Source organism: Pleurodeles waltl, chromosome 4_1 (assembly GCF_031143425.1).
Source record: "Pleurodeles waltl isolate 20211129_DDA chromosome 4_1, aPleWal1.hap1.20221129, whole genome shotgun sequence".
Classification (NCBI taxonomy): Eukaryota; Metazoa; Chordata; class Amphibia; order Caudata; family Salamandridae; genus Pleurodeles; species Pleurodeles waltl.
The window spans coordinates 314,853,990-314,869,794 of NC_090442.1; the positions used below are offsets into that span (position 1 = coordinate 314,853,990).

The 15,805-nt window shown below is 44.1% G+C and overlaps 1 protein-coding gene across 2 annotated transcripts in view; it reads left to right on the forward strand.

Annotated features, from left to right (window-relative positions):
* The window catches only part of RAD51AP1 (RAD51 associated protein 1), a 268,051-nt gene that overhangs the window by 216,590 nt on the left and 35,656 nt on the right, over positions 1 to 15,805 (forward strand). Inside the window, exon 11 of one of the 2 annotated variants that reach the window (XM_069228423.1) lies at positions 10,159 to 11,007. The exons of the other annotated variant lie outside the window; for it this stretch is intronic. Within the exon in view, the coding sequence (XP_069084524.1) occupies positions 10,159 to 10,628 (470 nt within the window). The 3' untranslated portion in view covers positions 10,629 to 11,007. Of the gene's footprint in view, positions 1 to 10,158; positions 11,008 to 15,805 lie in introns of those variants that run through there. 2 annotated transcript variants of the gene reach the window in all.

Here is a 15,805-nt window from a genome sequence, read left to right on the forward strand (position 1 = left end):
TGCAACTAGATATAGGCCTCTCTTGAACTACACACAGTGGGAACACTGTTCAACACCACAGGTGGGGAGTCCAAAGTATTACAGCAATAAATGTACATACTTTTCCGGGCATGATACAAAAAAAGCAGAGTCGTATTATTTTAAAATACCTCCGGCACAAATTAGAAAACTTTTGCTAACAGATACGAAACTGATTTATTCAGATCCCTTTGTTTCCCGGCTCTCGCTTGAGGGTTACAAATATTGGAAAGATACTATTGATTTGAAAAGTGTATGGGGGACACAAGATTGGCAGATACAGGGTAGGGAGGCTTTGTTTCGAGCATGCCTGATTCCTGTGCAAATGATTTTCTTAAATGACACTATTGAGCAGACATCCTGTCTGGGGTTAGCAAAAATTAAAGACCTGGACACGCCCAGTATCCCTACTCCGACAAAATTTTGAGATTGGCAACACTTTCTTAATGTCTCGGAAGACAGGCTAGATGCAATGGTTAAGGCTGGTACCTATAATTCTTCACTTTCCCGTCCCGGCGGGTGGTTGGTATGGCCTGACACTGATGAGTGTCAAAAGCGTTTCTTGAACTCTTCAGGGGTTTTTTCCATTCACAGGCCTGACCCTCGCTTTCTATCAGGTCAACATACAAGTATAATTACAACATACAGTGTGGGTAAGCTGTGCCAGCAATGGGTGCAGACAAACACGTTAACAGCAGTTAAAAAACACCTGAACACTCTTTCTGACAGTATAGACTTACAGGATTTCCTGTTAGGTCCTAGGAAACAGCGCTCTAAACAGTTTTTATATGCTATGTACAATGAAATTTGGACACTTTCCCAGATTGAGGCTGCTGCACGTTTAAGGCAACTAGATAGGGAAAATTTGGAAAAAACATTAGCTGTTGTCGACAATGGCATGAACACGCTGTCCAACAGGATTTATTCACTATCAAATATAGGCGGTCATTCCGCCGCCGGCCCAGCGGGAAACCCCCTTCTACGAGGATGCCGGCTCCGAATGGAGCCAGCGGAGTCGAAGGGGTGCGACGGGTGCAGTGGCACCCGTCGCGATTTTCAGTGTCTGCTTTGCAGACACTGAAAATCTTAGTGGGGCCCTGTTAGGGGGCTCCTGCAGTGCCCATGCCAGTGGCATGGGCACTGAAGGGGCCCCCAGGGGCCCCACGACACCAGTTACCGCCATCCTGTTCCTGGTGGTGAAAACCGCCAGGAACAGGATGGCGGTAAGGGGGTCGGAATCCCCATGGCGGCGCTGCAAGCAGCGCCGCCATGGAGGATTCCCTGGGCCAGGGGTAAACCGGCGGGAAACCGCCGGTTGCCCTTTTCTGACCGCAGCTTTACCGCCGCGGTCAGAATGGCCAAGGAAGCACCACCAGCCTGTTGGCGGTGCTTCCGTCATTTTAGACCTGGCGGTCGCCGACCGCCAGGGTTAGAATGACCCCCATAGTGTCATCTGCTATTGATATCACTCAGACAGACTTGTCCCGGTTATATCATGGGCAAACACAGCTACGTTCCATCATGCAGCTGGGTTAGACATTACAGACACTGAAAGGTGGCCACATTCCATGGAGGTACATTAATGGGAGTGAACTATTCACTGCTTTTAATTTTTCCAGGGAACAAGAGACAATGGCTAAAAGGGAGGCTCGTTTCACCCTGCTTCAAGTACAGAATTTCGATAAGTTGCCCTTCACGGTAGCAGAGAGTCCTTCAACTATCTGGCTCTTGCACAGCATTATTAATTTACCAATTGCGATCTTTCATTTCTCAAGCTGCCTGAAACATCTTGCAGTGGGACGATATGAGCAGCTAGGAGATAGCTTTATTAAGGAAGAGTGGGAGTTGCCCTTTGACTATAGATGTCTGAATGGTGAACAGGAGGTCTTTCTTAGCGGAAGTGAATGTGAGACTGCTGTTCGTCATTCTATGATATGCAAACAGGTGTCTCTTCACGGTCTTTGCAATGCGGGGGTCGCAAATTTGGCCTGTTTTCTGAAGGGTACTCGCATCCCCTTGATTCGTCCAGTGTTTCATGTACTTTCCAATGGCAGTTATGTGGTACTGAACGATGAAAGCTGTTGCGGCTTGCGACCTGGAATTGCCTACGCTATCTCAGTCACGAAGGTTGTTATGTGTTGTGGACATGTTTTGTTTCCCCCCACACAAGAGATAAAAGTATCTGAAATGTGGCCCCACATAGATACTATTAATGTGAACTATGACAAGTTGAGTAGACTAAAGGCGCTATTGTTTCAGAAACAGGTCGCCTTGACATCCGCAAAAGAGATGTATGCTCTCCAGATTGCGAGATCATCAGCCGATATACAATCCCTTTTAAATACCGATTTCCCCAAACACTTTGGAGAGCTGGTATCCAGAATATTCACTGCTTCGAGCACAACTGGGATTGTTCATTTCTTTAAGGCGGTCGGGTCTGGTTTCATGTCCATCTTCCAGACTGTCTTCGGAGTCATCCCATCAGCCATCCATTCTCTCTTTTCCAGTGTGTTTGGTGGCTTTCCAATTATTTTGGCTTTAATTGGCGGACTACTACTGCTATTTCTTCTGACTCGCGGTGGTTGTTTCTTTCCAGCAACGCAGAGCAATGGAGCCGCTCCCGCCAACTACACTGTGCCGTGAGCGCATGGTTCGGATCTTCGGTACACCTTTGCTAGTGGAACTGGAGCTTGACTGGTCGTTGTCATTCCAGCCACTTCTCTGGTGTGTACAACCGGTCTTCCGCTGCATATGGTGTCTCTTTTAACATCTGCCTATGGTCTGTCTTGCTGTTGCATCGACATCTCCTGTGGACCACGAACTGCTGATGTCCCCGATGAGGGTTCATACATGGTCATGCCCCTTGAGACTGAGGTTGCTCCGCGAGGCCACCTATGAGCCTTCCGTTATAAGATCTAACATGGATGAGGACGCTGCAGCAAGTATTGATGCACCGGTGAATATGGCTCACTTCTGCTCTGTGGATCCGTTTGTCTGTCCAGCATTAGACTTCACTTCAGACGATGTTGACTCATTTTTGAGGTCCTTGACTGGTGACTTCGATGACATTCTTCAAGATCCTGCGTATAACACATAATTTGATGAATTTGCTTACCATTCCCGGTTCCAAATTATGCAATTATAATAGACGTTTGCTGTACTTGTCATAGTTGATATTAACATCTCTGTATGTATTTTTAGGCAGATTTGTTTTAACGTATTTTAACACACAGCGATTGTTTTATTATTACCTTTATTTATTAGCTTGTTTTGCATTTGGCTTTCAGGTCAGAAGCAGCTTTTTTAGCGTTTGGGTTCCTGTACCTTCATCATACCTGTTACGGCAATGGGGAGGGTGTAGTGAATCGTAGTTTGTTTTAATGGGATAGCAGGAGTTAGCTTAGCCGAAGGCTTGTAAACTCGTGCCCCCGTCACCTAGTGACTTTTAACCTACTTAGCTTGCTCTGTCTTAGCCCCTTTAATTATTTATTTCTTCTAAGATGGCTGCCTTGTTTATAGTTAGGCCACTTGTTATGAGTTTTATTATCAGTGTCACTGCGCCAAGGCGTCAAGATCAAGCACAAAAGACAAACAAACAGTAGGTGTTCACACTTAGGGATTTTCCCTCTCTATGCTTTCGAGGGATTGTTGATATTAATTGCCGTCCCAAGCATGCCTGTTATCTATTGTTTTGGAATACACCTACGTCGGGGGACTTTGTAGATCTGTAAAAATACATCACACTTTTAGACAGATAATCAGAGGCATTCCGACCAAAGGGCATCGCCACCATCGCTGATACCGATGTTGCAGTCATCTTGACGCTGACCCAGTCTTCGTGTTCCTGCGGAGTCTGAGATAGAGACCTCATTCCAAGGTAACGAGGGTTGGGGGCTCCTCTCATGGACACTGCTTTGGCAGATTAGGTTTAGCAAACCCAGCTCTCCTTTAGGTAGGAGGTTAGGCCTATTCTCATTAGGGTATTAGGGCATATTCCATCTTATACATACATATATCTATATTTCTTTCATATATTGCGAAATGGTGGGGGTCTTCATTACAATGACTCTCTTCTTCACAATACTGTTGCTTGGTATATTCATTATCCAAATCATTGCAGTTCATGCAACCTATCGCAAATTGCAGTTATGTGAAATAAAAACTATTATAACTTCACTGCATCTGTGTTATTGCCTTTGTTTGTATGAGACATAATATATCTGTGAGAAAAGGGTAATTTCCGTTTAACCACGACAACCCTGAGATATGTTATTTGAATCCATGTGTAAGCGACTGCCACAAATCATCTTTTACTATTGTGTTTCTGGTGAGGTGCTGCTAGTGAGCCGGTAAAGTTGGGACAACAGTTGCGACTTGTTGTCGGAAAGACTCAGTCGCCTACAAACAAAAGTACTGTTGTCTTTAAACCAGCAGTCTTGCTCAGAGCAAGAGTCCAAACTACGACAATGTGATTCGTTACCACTTTTGGGAGAGATGTCACGTTGTGTGATTTTGATGTACATTGTGGGCAAATGAAGCGCTTGGTGTTCAGTGCACGATTAAAGGAGAGTGCATCAGTATCCCAGTGTTTGATGTTGCAAAGGTAGGGAAGAGACGTGCCCAATCATGATGTATGCATTAAGGTGTTGTAAAGGTGGGGAAGAGGAGTGCCCTGTTATGAGAGGAAGCCTGGGAAGTGTAGTACCTGTGATGTTGTAGCATCTGCCTGAGTGTTCTCTGGGACTAGCTCTTACTTTATACAATTAAGTTTCAACAGGTGCATGGTACTAGAGACAGAGTACTTCATGTTGTGGTTTGTTTTACCATGTGGACTTCTATATTTTTGTTTCACATAAATGTGCTCTTGGAACAGTGAAGATTTTGTACAAAAGGGAGGATTTTAGAAGTGTACGGTAGCGGAGGAAGAGCACATCGGTAATTGTCTTGTTGGTGTGTGAGATTCAGCTTGCATGTTTTGGAGTCGGTCTTCATTGCGTATGGATGCGAGGATATTACTTTCTTTCAGGGGTCATAGTTAAAAGGTGTAGCATGTGAGTTCTCTACGCTGACACATTATGTTTTGGTCTGTTGTGCTGGCACAGACTGATGACAGAAGTGGGAGTAAGTATTGGACTGTTCTATTTGTTTTGTTATATCAGGATTGATCATCCTGCGCATACTGGAGACTGTTATGTTCGAGAAATGTTCCGTCTGATGTTTGTGCAGGTTCCACAGAGTTTGGTGCTGGGTGCATACTTCTTCTGCCTGGTAATTAGTCATGTTAAATTTGCCAGCTCTCGTGACTGAGTATTGGAGATCTTGGCGTGCTGGGTGTGAAAGATTTGTGGTGTGTGTTATGTTGTTAGTATTTGTGTATTGCTTGTGGAATGGTGCTAAGTGGTGAGAGCTTGTCCAGTTGTTTCTGAGCTGTTGCTGCAATTGTTCAATGCCTGTGTTATGTGTAAGGGATGAGGATAATGTAGCATAGTACCTTGACTCCAACCACATGGGCTTGGCAGCTTTAGAATGTGGACTGTGTTTCAGCACATGATATAAATAAACTCTTTTCCTAGACCATATTGCCGTTGATTATGAAAAGACATCTTTCAGCCCAGCCATGAAACCTACACTCATCCATCCATATGTACACTCACTCATCTGTCAATTCATCACTTAGCTATCACCCATTCATCCATCTGTCTGTGCACTCTTTATTCTACTGTTACTTTAGCAGCACTTGCATCAAGAGTCATTACATTGCTGGTAAGGTTTAGCATCTTTTACTTTGCAGATAAGTTACTTGTTTAATGTTTAATGATTATTGCACCCAATCCCTTAAAACACACACACACACACACACACACTCTCTCTCTCTCTCTCTCTCTCTCTCTCTCTCTCTCTCTCTCTAAGTAAAGATACATAGAAGGACTATGAAAACTATGCTGGGAATATTTCTATATATGTGAGTTACAAATATTAAGAATTTGAACATTATCAGTGCAAACTTTGTTGCAGTAGTTAGTGTCTAAGTATTTTGAAATATATATATATATATATATATATATATATATATATATATATATATATATATATATATTTTAAAAACCTAGAAATTCACTGCACAAACCAAAGGTTAAAGTAATTTTATAGTTAGGTGTCATTAAATATGTGTTTTCGACTAAAACAAAACGTAGAAGTTCACTGAAAAAACTAATGGTTAAAGTAATGTTATAGTTAGGTGAATTTCTCAGTGATGTTAATGTTTTGAACTAAAAAAAAAATAGACATTTAGAAGTTATAGTTAGTAGCACTAACTATAACTTACTCCCCTACCATGCACTGCTTATGACCTCACATCACTCATGACATGTTATATGACATCATCCAAGCTGCGTTTTTCTACATATTGCTGGATAAATTCCTGTGGCTTTACATGTACTATAGTTCACATTCACAATCAACCAGAGATATGGACATAGTTCTCTCTGTACTGCACTGTTTGCAAACAGGTCCAGGTCGTGGCTCGACGTCACCGGCTTGACAGGTCAGTTACGTTATGGAGCTTGTTCACAAATTTGCTCCAAACTTATGGATCTTCTTCCAGAAGTTTTGTTTTGCGTTCTTGGGGTGCCCACAAACTTGATCCAAGGTTTCAGAAGCTCTGAGTTGCTTCTTGGGACTACAATACCCAGAATGCACCTGGTCAGAATCCTCAAATGGCCAGTGGATGTTGGTCAGGTGGGCTCTCCTTGCTGGACTTGATGCAGGGGACTCTGGTCAGCTCCTTTGTACCTGTTGCTTACAAGGAGTCCTTGTCTGGTGCTGTAGAAGTAAGGCAAAGTCATTTTCTTTGTGGAGCCCAGAGTGTGCAACTGGTGCAGTCCTTCAGGTGCAGACCAGGGGTTCAGCAGGGCAGCCCTTCTTCTCTAGTATTTTCCTCCAGCAGGGATCTTAATTGCCAGGCAGCTATGCCATATTTATCCTTGCTCCTGGGTTGGCAAGCAGGGGGCATGCCTGACCAATGGGGTGCAGGGTGCCACCTTCTGAGGTGACCACTTCATGCAAAGTGTGGCAAAAATCGATACCAGAAAGCAACATTCTTTTAAAATCCAAGACTGAGAAGATCTCTCCTTGGGGGTTACATCTGGCTGAGCCCATCCACTGGTGTGGCTACGTTTCCCTAACACACCTCTCCCAGCCCCTCTCCTAATCTTATTACTGTGTCTTCTATCTGGCGGGGAGGAGGGGCAGAACAAGAGGGAGTTTAGTTTCGGTCCCAAGTGGCTTTCCTTCCTTCAAAAGCCAGTTTGGCCATCCTTCCTCCCTTCTACTTCTCCACCATCTACTGCAGCAGTTCTCCTCCCACCAGATGCTTCCTTCGTTTCAGCCCACACCACTTCACGCCTCATTAAGGTAGTTTGGCTCAGGCTGCCAGAGACTGACCAATCAGGAAAGGGCACCACAGGGCTGATTTTGGTAACTTTCAGAAAGAGCTCTCTTTATCTGTACTAGTTATAATAAATCCAACATTGGCAGGTTGTTGGATTTATTCTAACGTTTAATGTGATATCAAACATGGCATATGCAGCTCTTTTCAAACGGAAATGAGACTTTATTCTTTTTAAATGAAGCCTCCCAATGTTAGCCTATAGAGCTTATGTACTACAATTAGGAAAACAGATTTGGCTGTTTTTCCCTCACCAGGGCTTATAAAACATCTTTTATAAAGTCCCTGCTTATATTTACACCCAACCCTTGGGGCTGCTAGGTCAGACCTTAGGGGTGACATGTAGGTAAAAATCAAGTAGTTTGAGACTTTGGAAGTACTTTTACTGGGGGTTAATTTTATTTCATAAGCAGTCAGCAAAGCAGGGCTGCCTTTAAGATGATACCAGACACCACAGCAGTGCACTCATGGATGCCCTAACTACACTGGGGTCCCCAAACCTACATGCCGTACCATATAGTTGGACTTATGGGTAGGTTGTCAGAACCAATTATAATTATGCTTAATTTGCATACATCATTTTGAACGGAGCAGTGGCCCTGGGACTGGTTAGCAGTGCCCAGGCCACAGTCAAAGCCAGTAACCACCAGTATCCATCAAAATGTTCGGGGGTGATCAGGGCCAAAAGCATGACTTTTTCACAATCGTGCTGATGCAATTCTCTCTACTAACTCAAGACTCCTTACAAAAGTTAGTATCTACTACATGGAATCTTTTTCGTGTTGGAAACTTTTTCCACAGAACCAACAAATTGTGTGGAGCATAATCAATACAAGTCAAATGCCACTCGCACACTGAGTTACTCTGGAGTGCAGACATTTTTAACGTGTTTATTATATTTACACTGCAATGGTGCCTTAGGAGCACACATGTTTTGTAAACATTTAGACCCATTAGCTACACCCAAGCTGTACAAAATTATGTATAATTAATATGGTAGTTTCTTGCAACTATGTAAACTGTCATTTCAAACTATCACGCTCATGGGAGGATGTCTTTAGTGATTTCATCAATGATGTCATTTGAGATGTCATTGATGATGTCATAAACAAGGTCATAGAATATGTTATATATGAGATCAGTAGCAGTACATGGCGGGGCTCAAGTTATAGTTAGTGCTACTAACCATAACTGCTGAATTCCTTTCATTTTTTTAAAGTTCAAAATGTTAATGTTGATGATGAGACATTCACCTAACTATAACATTACTTTAACCTTTGTTTTTTTCAGTGAATTTCTACGCTTTTTTTACTTCCTCATCTTTTCAACCTGGTTACACTGTGCCAGCTCATGTATTCACTGCTGATCAAGACCATAACCCTGCTTGTCTTAACAAGGCTCTCTTTTGCTGCTTATGTAAGCATATAATTATTTCTTCTGAGACAAGTTCCCATTTTCCTCCTAAAAAATGACAAAATAACAAACAAATATAAAAAATACATGCTGATCAATAATTGGTAAGTAATACATTTCTATATTGGCTAAGCTTAACTACACTATTCACCCACAATCACATATTTATAATAATGCACCAGTAACTTGTTATTCCTTTCTCCTAAAAAGTCCACATCCTCAACCAGTCTATTTTCATATTTTCGCAACTAAGGGCCAGATGTAGGTACAAAAAAATTAGCGACTCGCAATTTGCGAGCATGTGCGACTCGCAATTTGCGTGTCGCTAACTGGAATGCAGGTAGAAAGTGCGCGGACAAATTGCGACTCACACCCGGAGTCGCACCGCTGATAGCGAGTCCGCTGTTTGCGAGGTCGCTCTTTGCGACCGCGCAAAAAACGGACTTGTAATTTGCGAGTGGGTGTCGCAAATAGCGACTGTGCTGAAAATTGAAAGCAGGTGCTGCAGAACACTCCAGAAACCACTCCAGAACACTCAGGTAAACACTTCCTGGCACATTATGATGACATCACAGACAGGAAGTTTACAAATACATCTGGGAGGAGGGAGGACCACACCCTTTTTTAACTGCAGCACAGCTAACAGAGCACCAGCAATCATGGCTGACACTCCCAGGAAGGGAAAGCTCAAGTTTGCAGAGAAGGAGCTGGAGGTGCTCACGGAGGAGTGCTGTCAGCACCATGATGAGCTTTTTGGGAAGGCAGCCCTCAATGTGCCAGACTCTGACAAAAAACGAATTTGGCAGGAAATCCAGGAGAAGGTAAACTCCCTGGGGGTCAGCCATAGGAGTGTGGATGAACTAAAGAGGTGGTACGACCTCCGCTCCCGGACCAAGGAGAGGGTGGCAGAAAGGCTCTAGGAGATGAGAGGCACAGGAGGGGGACCATCTTCCATACCACCACCCACACCCCTGGAGGAAAGGGTTGAGGAGACCCTGGAGCCGGAGGCTGTTACTGGAATTGGAGAACTGGACACCTCTGAGCCTGGACCATCAACCGATGAGTACCATGTGATATGCCTGTCCCACCATCAATGCCATACCCCCACCCACCATGTACACAGGGGCATGCACAACCAAGATAGCTCCATGTCAGAGTAGCAAACACCAGAATGATGCATTATGGGCAATGTAGTCAAGTAGGCACTTCATAGGCAAATGTTTATTAGGAAGTGTTTAACAGATAGTAGACACTGACAGTGTTTTCCCCATGTCCCACAGGTCTCCCACAAGACACCCCCACCAGACAAAGCAGCCAGGTGCCAATGGTCAGCCAGCCCCAAGAGGAGACAACAGGACCAGCCACCACTCCCACCTGCACCACAAACACCATCCCCTCTCTGGCAACACCTGTTGCAACAGTGGTCTTGGAGCCTGCACCAGGTACAATCCGGAGTGCCACATCAGACATCACAGGGCCTCCACCGCTGCGCAGGCGACGTAGGATGAGGAGAGCCGGGCAGCAGGCAGAGTCAGGGCTTCCATCCACAACACCAACGGAGGCCCAACTGCAACGGGGTCAGCGCCTGCAAAATCAACAGTTAGGGCGGATTAGTGGGGTTCTGCAGCGCTTCGAGAGGAACCATGCCAACAGCATGCAGCATGTGCATGCACAACTGGAGGTCATTGGGAACACCACTGGTGACCTAGCCCTGTCAATGTGCGAACTGGTGGCTGGTAACGCAGAGTGAGGGTGTGCGGCACAGGGACCGCCAGCTGCTCCAAAGGCTGGACAGGATGGCCTCCTCTATCGTCAGACTGGCAGTGAACACAACTGGGCTGTCAAGGAGAACAGTCAGCCTCCAGGTTGACATGGGCCACTTTGCGGGTGATGTGGCACGGGGACTGGGCCGGATCACCCATGCAATAGACCTTATGGAGGCACGGCAGGTGTCTAGGGGTACAGGTGACACCCCACAAGACAGTGAGGAGGGCTCCACTGTCAGCAGTGTCTCTGCTGGTGGCACCAGGGTGCTACGGAGTGGGAGTACAAGGCAGAGCACTGCTGAGCAACCTGGTACCAGCCAGGCTGGCCGACCCCGCCGTAGGCTGTGAGCTAAACACTGTCCCTGATGTTGGGGCACATGATGGCAATGTGTCCCATGCCAGGTGGTCATTTGAAGTTCATGAACAGTTTTTCCTTGTATATAGTTTGGTTTTTGCACATATTAAATCATTTGTTCGTTACACTTAACACATGGAGTGTTTGTTCTATTGGTGAGTATGGTAGAAGTTGGCACGTACCTTCCAAAGTATTGGGTTGCAATGTGTTCCCGTCTCAGTCTGCCTTGATTTGCGATGCTCCTATCCCCATGATGGCGATGTGGTTGCTCTTGCTCTTCATCCTCCGAATCTGGGTCTGCAGGGGTGAGAGGTAGGCCACGTCGGGTGGCAATGTTGTGCAGGATAGCGCATGCGACAACTATTTTGAAAGCCGTTATGGGGGTATACTGGAGGGCACCTCCACTTCTGTGGAGGCATCTGAACCGTGTTTTCAGCAGTCCGAAGGTTCTTTCAATCAAGTTCCTGGTCCTCTTATGTGCACTGTTGTATCGCCTCTCGCATTCATTGCTGGGTGTTAAGTACGGAGTCAGTATCCATGGCTGTAGTCCATATGCACTGTCACCTGTTGGGCACAAAACATACACAAGTCGTGGTTGGTTTGCACATTGATCTGTGTGCATGTCTACAAGGTGCATGCAGCTCTACCTAGGAGGTATCCGTCTCCATACTCCCCACGTTCCAGGCGTTGGTGTATCCCACTGTGCCTAAAAATGTGGGAGTCATGAGTACTGCCTGGAAATTTAGCAACCATGTCAGTGATGACATAATGGGCGTCACATACCACCTGAATATTGAGTGAGTGGGTACACTTTCTATTGCGGAACAGATATTCCAGGTTTGCAGGAGAGCATATCTGAATATGTGTCCCATCTACACACCCTATGACATGGGGAAAGTTGGCAATTCGGTAAAAGTCTAACTTGGTGCTGTTAATTTCTTCCTCATTCCTGGGTAGGTATATGTATCTGGACATGTGTGTGAGTAAGGCATCTAGGAATGCCCTGAGGAACCTTGATAGTGCACTTTGGGATACCCCACCTGCCACAGCAATGACCCCCTGATAGCTCCCCAAGGCCAAGAGGTGCAGTGAGCATAGCACTTGCACATGCGTAGGGATGGCGCAGCCGCGCACAGTCTGGCGTTCTAGCTGTGGTTTGAGTAATTCTATTAAATCTAGTATAGCTGCGCTGCTAAGTCTGTATTTGTCATATATTTCCTCCTCGGTTTGCTGCCTTGTTCTGTAAATCTTCTCCTGTCTCTGGCTCCTCCTCTTCCTCTGCTGGGCTGCGTGGGCTCTCCTCCTCACTGCTATCAGGTATATCTCAGCCATCTTGTGTAACCCAGATGCCTTCTGGGTCCCCTTTTATACTTTGGTAATGATTACCACCTGCTCTGAGTTAGTGGTAAATTGGACATGCAAACTGGGCTTTTTGCGACTAGTCGCAATTTGCGAGTTGCTATTGCATATGGTTTGCGACTCGCAAATTGCGACTTCATATTAGCGGGTCGCAATATGGGGTCGCAAATTTTGCGAGTCGGTAATGGCTCGCATTGCATTTTGCGAGTCGGAAATGGGATTTTTGCATCCCATTTCCAATTTTGCGGAGTCGCAAATAGCGATTCGGGCCATTTGCGACTCACAAAAGTTTGCTACATCTGGCCCTAAGTTATAACATGCCATGGACTCTGCTTCCTTAACAGTTTCTAGAGTAACACAATCATCTTGACACAACTTTTCTAACATTTACCACAGTGTTTCACTCTAGAAATAGCAATATCACCACTCAAACATCTCGTAAGGCTAAAATACATCTACAATGAGGTTCATAAGAACAGTAGAGCTTGCATTATTGCATCCTTTGTTTTATAATTTAAAAAACAGTATTTCTTTTGCTTACAAGTATATACAGTTTAAAAATGTATTTTTTAACGCAATCTGCAAACCTTGCTCACATCTCTGTACACTGTAATGTACCTCTCAAAAGCTATATTAAACATGAACACATCTACACCTCCCCAAACAGCTTTTCACTCTGTAAACACGTTAAAAAAAATAGTTTTCCAACATTAGTACACTTAGTGACACTTCATAACAAAGTTTATAAACTATATTATTAAGTGCCCAAACTTGATGTTCTAACATGCAATAGGAATTGTAACTATTGATTGAGCCTTGGCCGTTTTTTTACCTCCCTCCATACGATATTGCAAGACTCCTGGGGGATGGTGAACATTTCGTGGAAGGCCCAGTAATTTTCTATGCGAGTCTCACAAGATAATATTTTAAAAAAAATGTTTTTAAACATTAGCCATCTACTCATGACAGCACTTATCTCTTACACACATCCTCTCAAATAAATTACCACAATATGCATTCCTTCTAGGGGAGTGTGTTAAGGCATCATCCACCCCTGCAGTGCAGCAACCCCTCCACATTTCAGCCCGAGGAAGGGGGCTCTGTGTCCCCACTCTGTTTTAAACTTTAGCCAGGCCCTGGGGGATGAGGTCACCAGGGCCAAAATAGGGCTCGGGGAGGGGGGCCGAGCAGCCCCATCCCCTAATCAATATTGGCCGTACCTGGGGGATGGCATCCCAGCGGCAAAATCGGCCTGGGGAGAGGTGGGCACGTGCCCCCCCAACCCCCATAATAATATAATGAATTTTCTCTGGGACCTGGCCCACCCAGGGGTAAAAAAAAAAAAAAAAAACGTGGGAGACCTTGCTTGTTTTTCTTTCTTAATTTTGCTGTGGACCCTCTGTGCAGCAAAATTTTAACCGAAAAATGCCTTTGGGACACCCCCTGCAACCCCAACCAGACCTAGGGCGTCAGGGTATTGCTGCCTGGAGTGTGACTTGCTATTTTTAAGGGCTCCGCACCCATATGCTCACGGTTTTGGGTCCCAGATGTGAGGAACTGGGCTGTTGGATATATATTAAACAAAGGAGTCACTTTGTAGCAAAACGGGGACCAGACTTCCTCAGATTCTCACCGCATGAATGACGCCGGCACCACCAAACCAAACCAAATCCAAAAGGTTTTTTCTTTTATTTCATTATATAAAGTGTTAAGTACTAATTCCAAAACAATGGCAACGCGTTTCGGCCTGAGCCTTCGACTGGCCATAGAGTTGTGTGCAACACTCGTGTGTTTAAATCATGTGACCACCCACCATGCACCAATTAAAATCCATTTCTTAATTTTGATCGCTAATTCTCTCATTGTTACTCTCACTTTCTTTTGTCATGCTTTTTGCAAGATAAGGTGCTGGTATTCAATGTCATTTAACAATTTAAGAATCTTAAGTCTTCTTGTCCATGTTCCTATTTCCAATTTTAACCTTTTAATACAAATAGGTAAAGTACCCATTCCTCCATAGTTTCATATTATGTGACATGGTGAAGGAATCATTATAATTACTACGTAAGCTACCCTATTCTATTTTTAGAATTCTATCAATAGTTTCTCTTTTTACTACCTCATATAGAACAGGCTTAGTACGAATTTCTAAAATCGGTAAAGTACCTTTTCTGTGGAACAAATTAATTTCTTTAGACCTGGGGGTAACAAACTAAAGATCTTATTAACAAACCTTTGCCAAGTCATCATTTTTACAGCTTATGTATCAATATCCTAGGGAGTGTTACCAGCATCAACCAGAGCCGTGAAAGATTCAGTGGTCATCTAAATCTAATCAAGAATCTGGTTACGTCTAATACTCACAGTACATACGTTGTATCTACCAAATGTATGTTTTTATGTTCTCATATACTCTTCACCTATATGTATGATTTGTTTTTTTACTTTTTTTCAAAATATTGTCTGAGTCCTTAGTTCTCAATGAGGTATATCTAAATCCTATATTTCCCAAATCACATCCTAATCTCAAATGATATGTTTCTGGATCAGTTTTCTTTCCAAAGATGGTTGACTTTCATTTATTTCATCTGAGTCATTCCAAGTATTTATCTTTCATAAATGTCTATGTAGTTTCGCGTCCGTGTTTAAACCCCAGGGCATCTCACTCCCAATCAGGATAATCCATTTAGATTCCTTGGTCTTTTGTGTTTTATTTTAAGTTTTTTCTTGGGACTTGGCCGATTCCTAAGTCTCAAGATAGCTGCCACCACTTCCTGGTTGATGTGGTAACAGCCAATCAGCATGAGTGTTGTCGGATCCGCGGACCCTCCATGTCTCCCCCCCCCTTTCTCGGCCCTTGCTTGATGAATTACCCCAAAGCTTTCCAGACAGCAACTGAAGTGAGTGGCAAACTTGTTTTTTAAATTTCTTGAAGATTCGTCAAACGGCACCAGAGTAATTAACAAAAAAAAATACGCTTTCCTACGGAAACCAGGTCCCAACTGTACCTGAAAATGTCCAAATTGACTTAAGACAGCAAAGTTTATTGAATTGCGATCACAAGCAAGAAACCAAACGAACAAGTTACTTACCTTTGGTAACGCCTTTTCTGGTGGATACATTAGCTACCTGTGGATTCCTCACCTAAAGAATTTTCCCCATGCGGAACTTTTCTTCTAGCTCTGCACTTCGACGATGATGTCACAATCGCCCGACTCCACGCGACGCCGTATGACGTGATCCAGGCAATAAGAAGCCCTCGTTGACGTGCAGACGTCAGTTATCACCATTTTTTACGTGCCTTTGAGACGAACAGGTGAACATTGACATTACAGAGTGATATAAGCACATCAAGTAAACTTATATACCCACATTTATTACAATAATATGAAACGAAACTAATGGAAACAACACACTAAATTTGCAAATAAATATATATACATATCC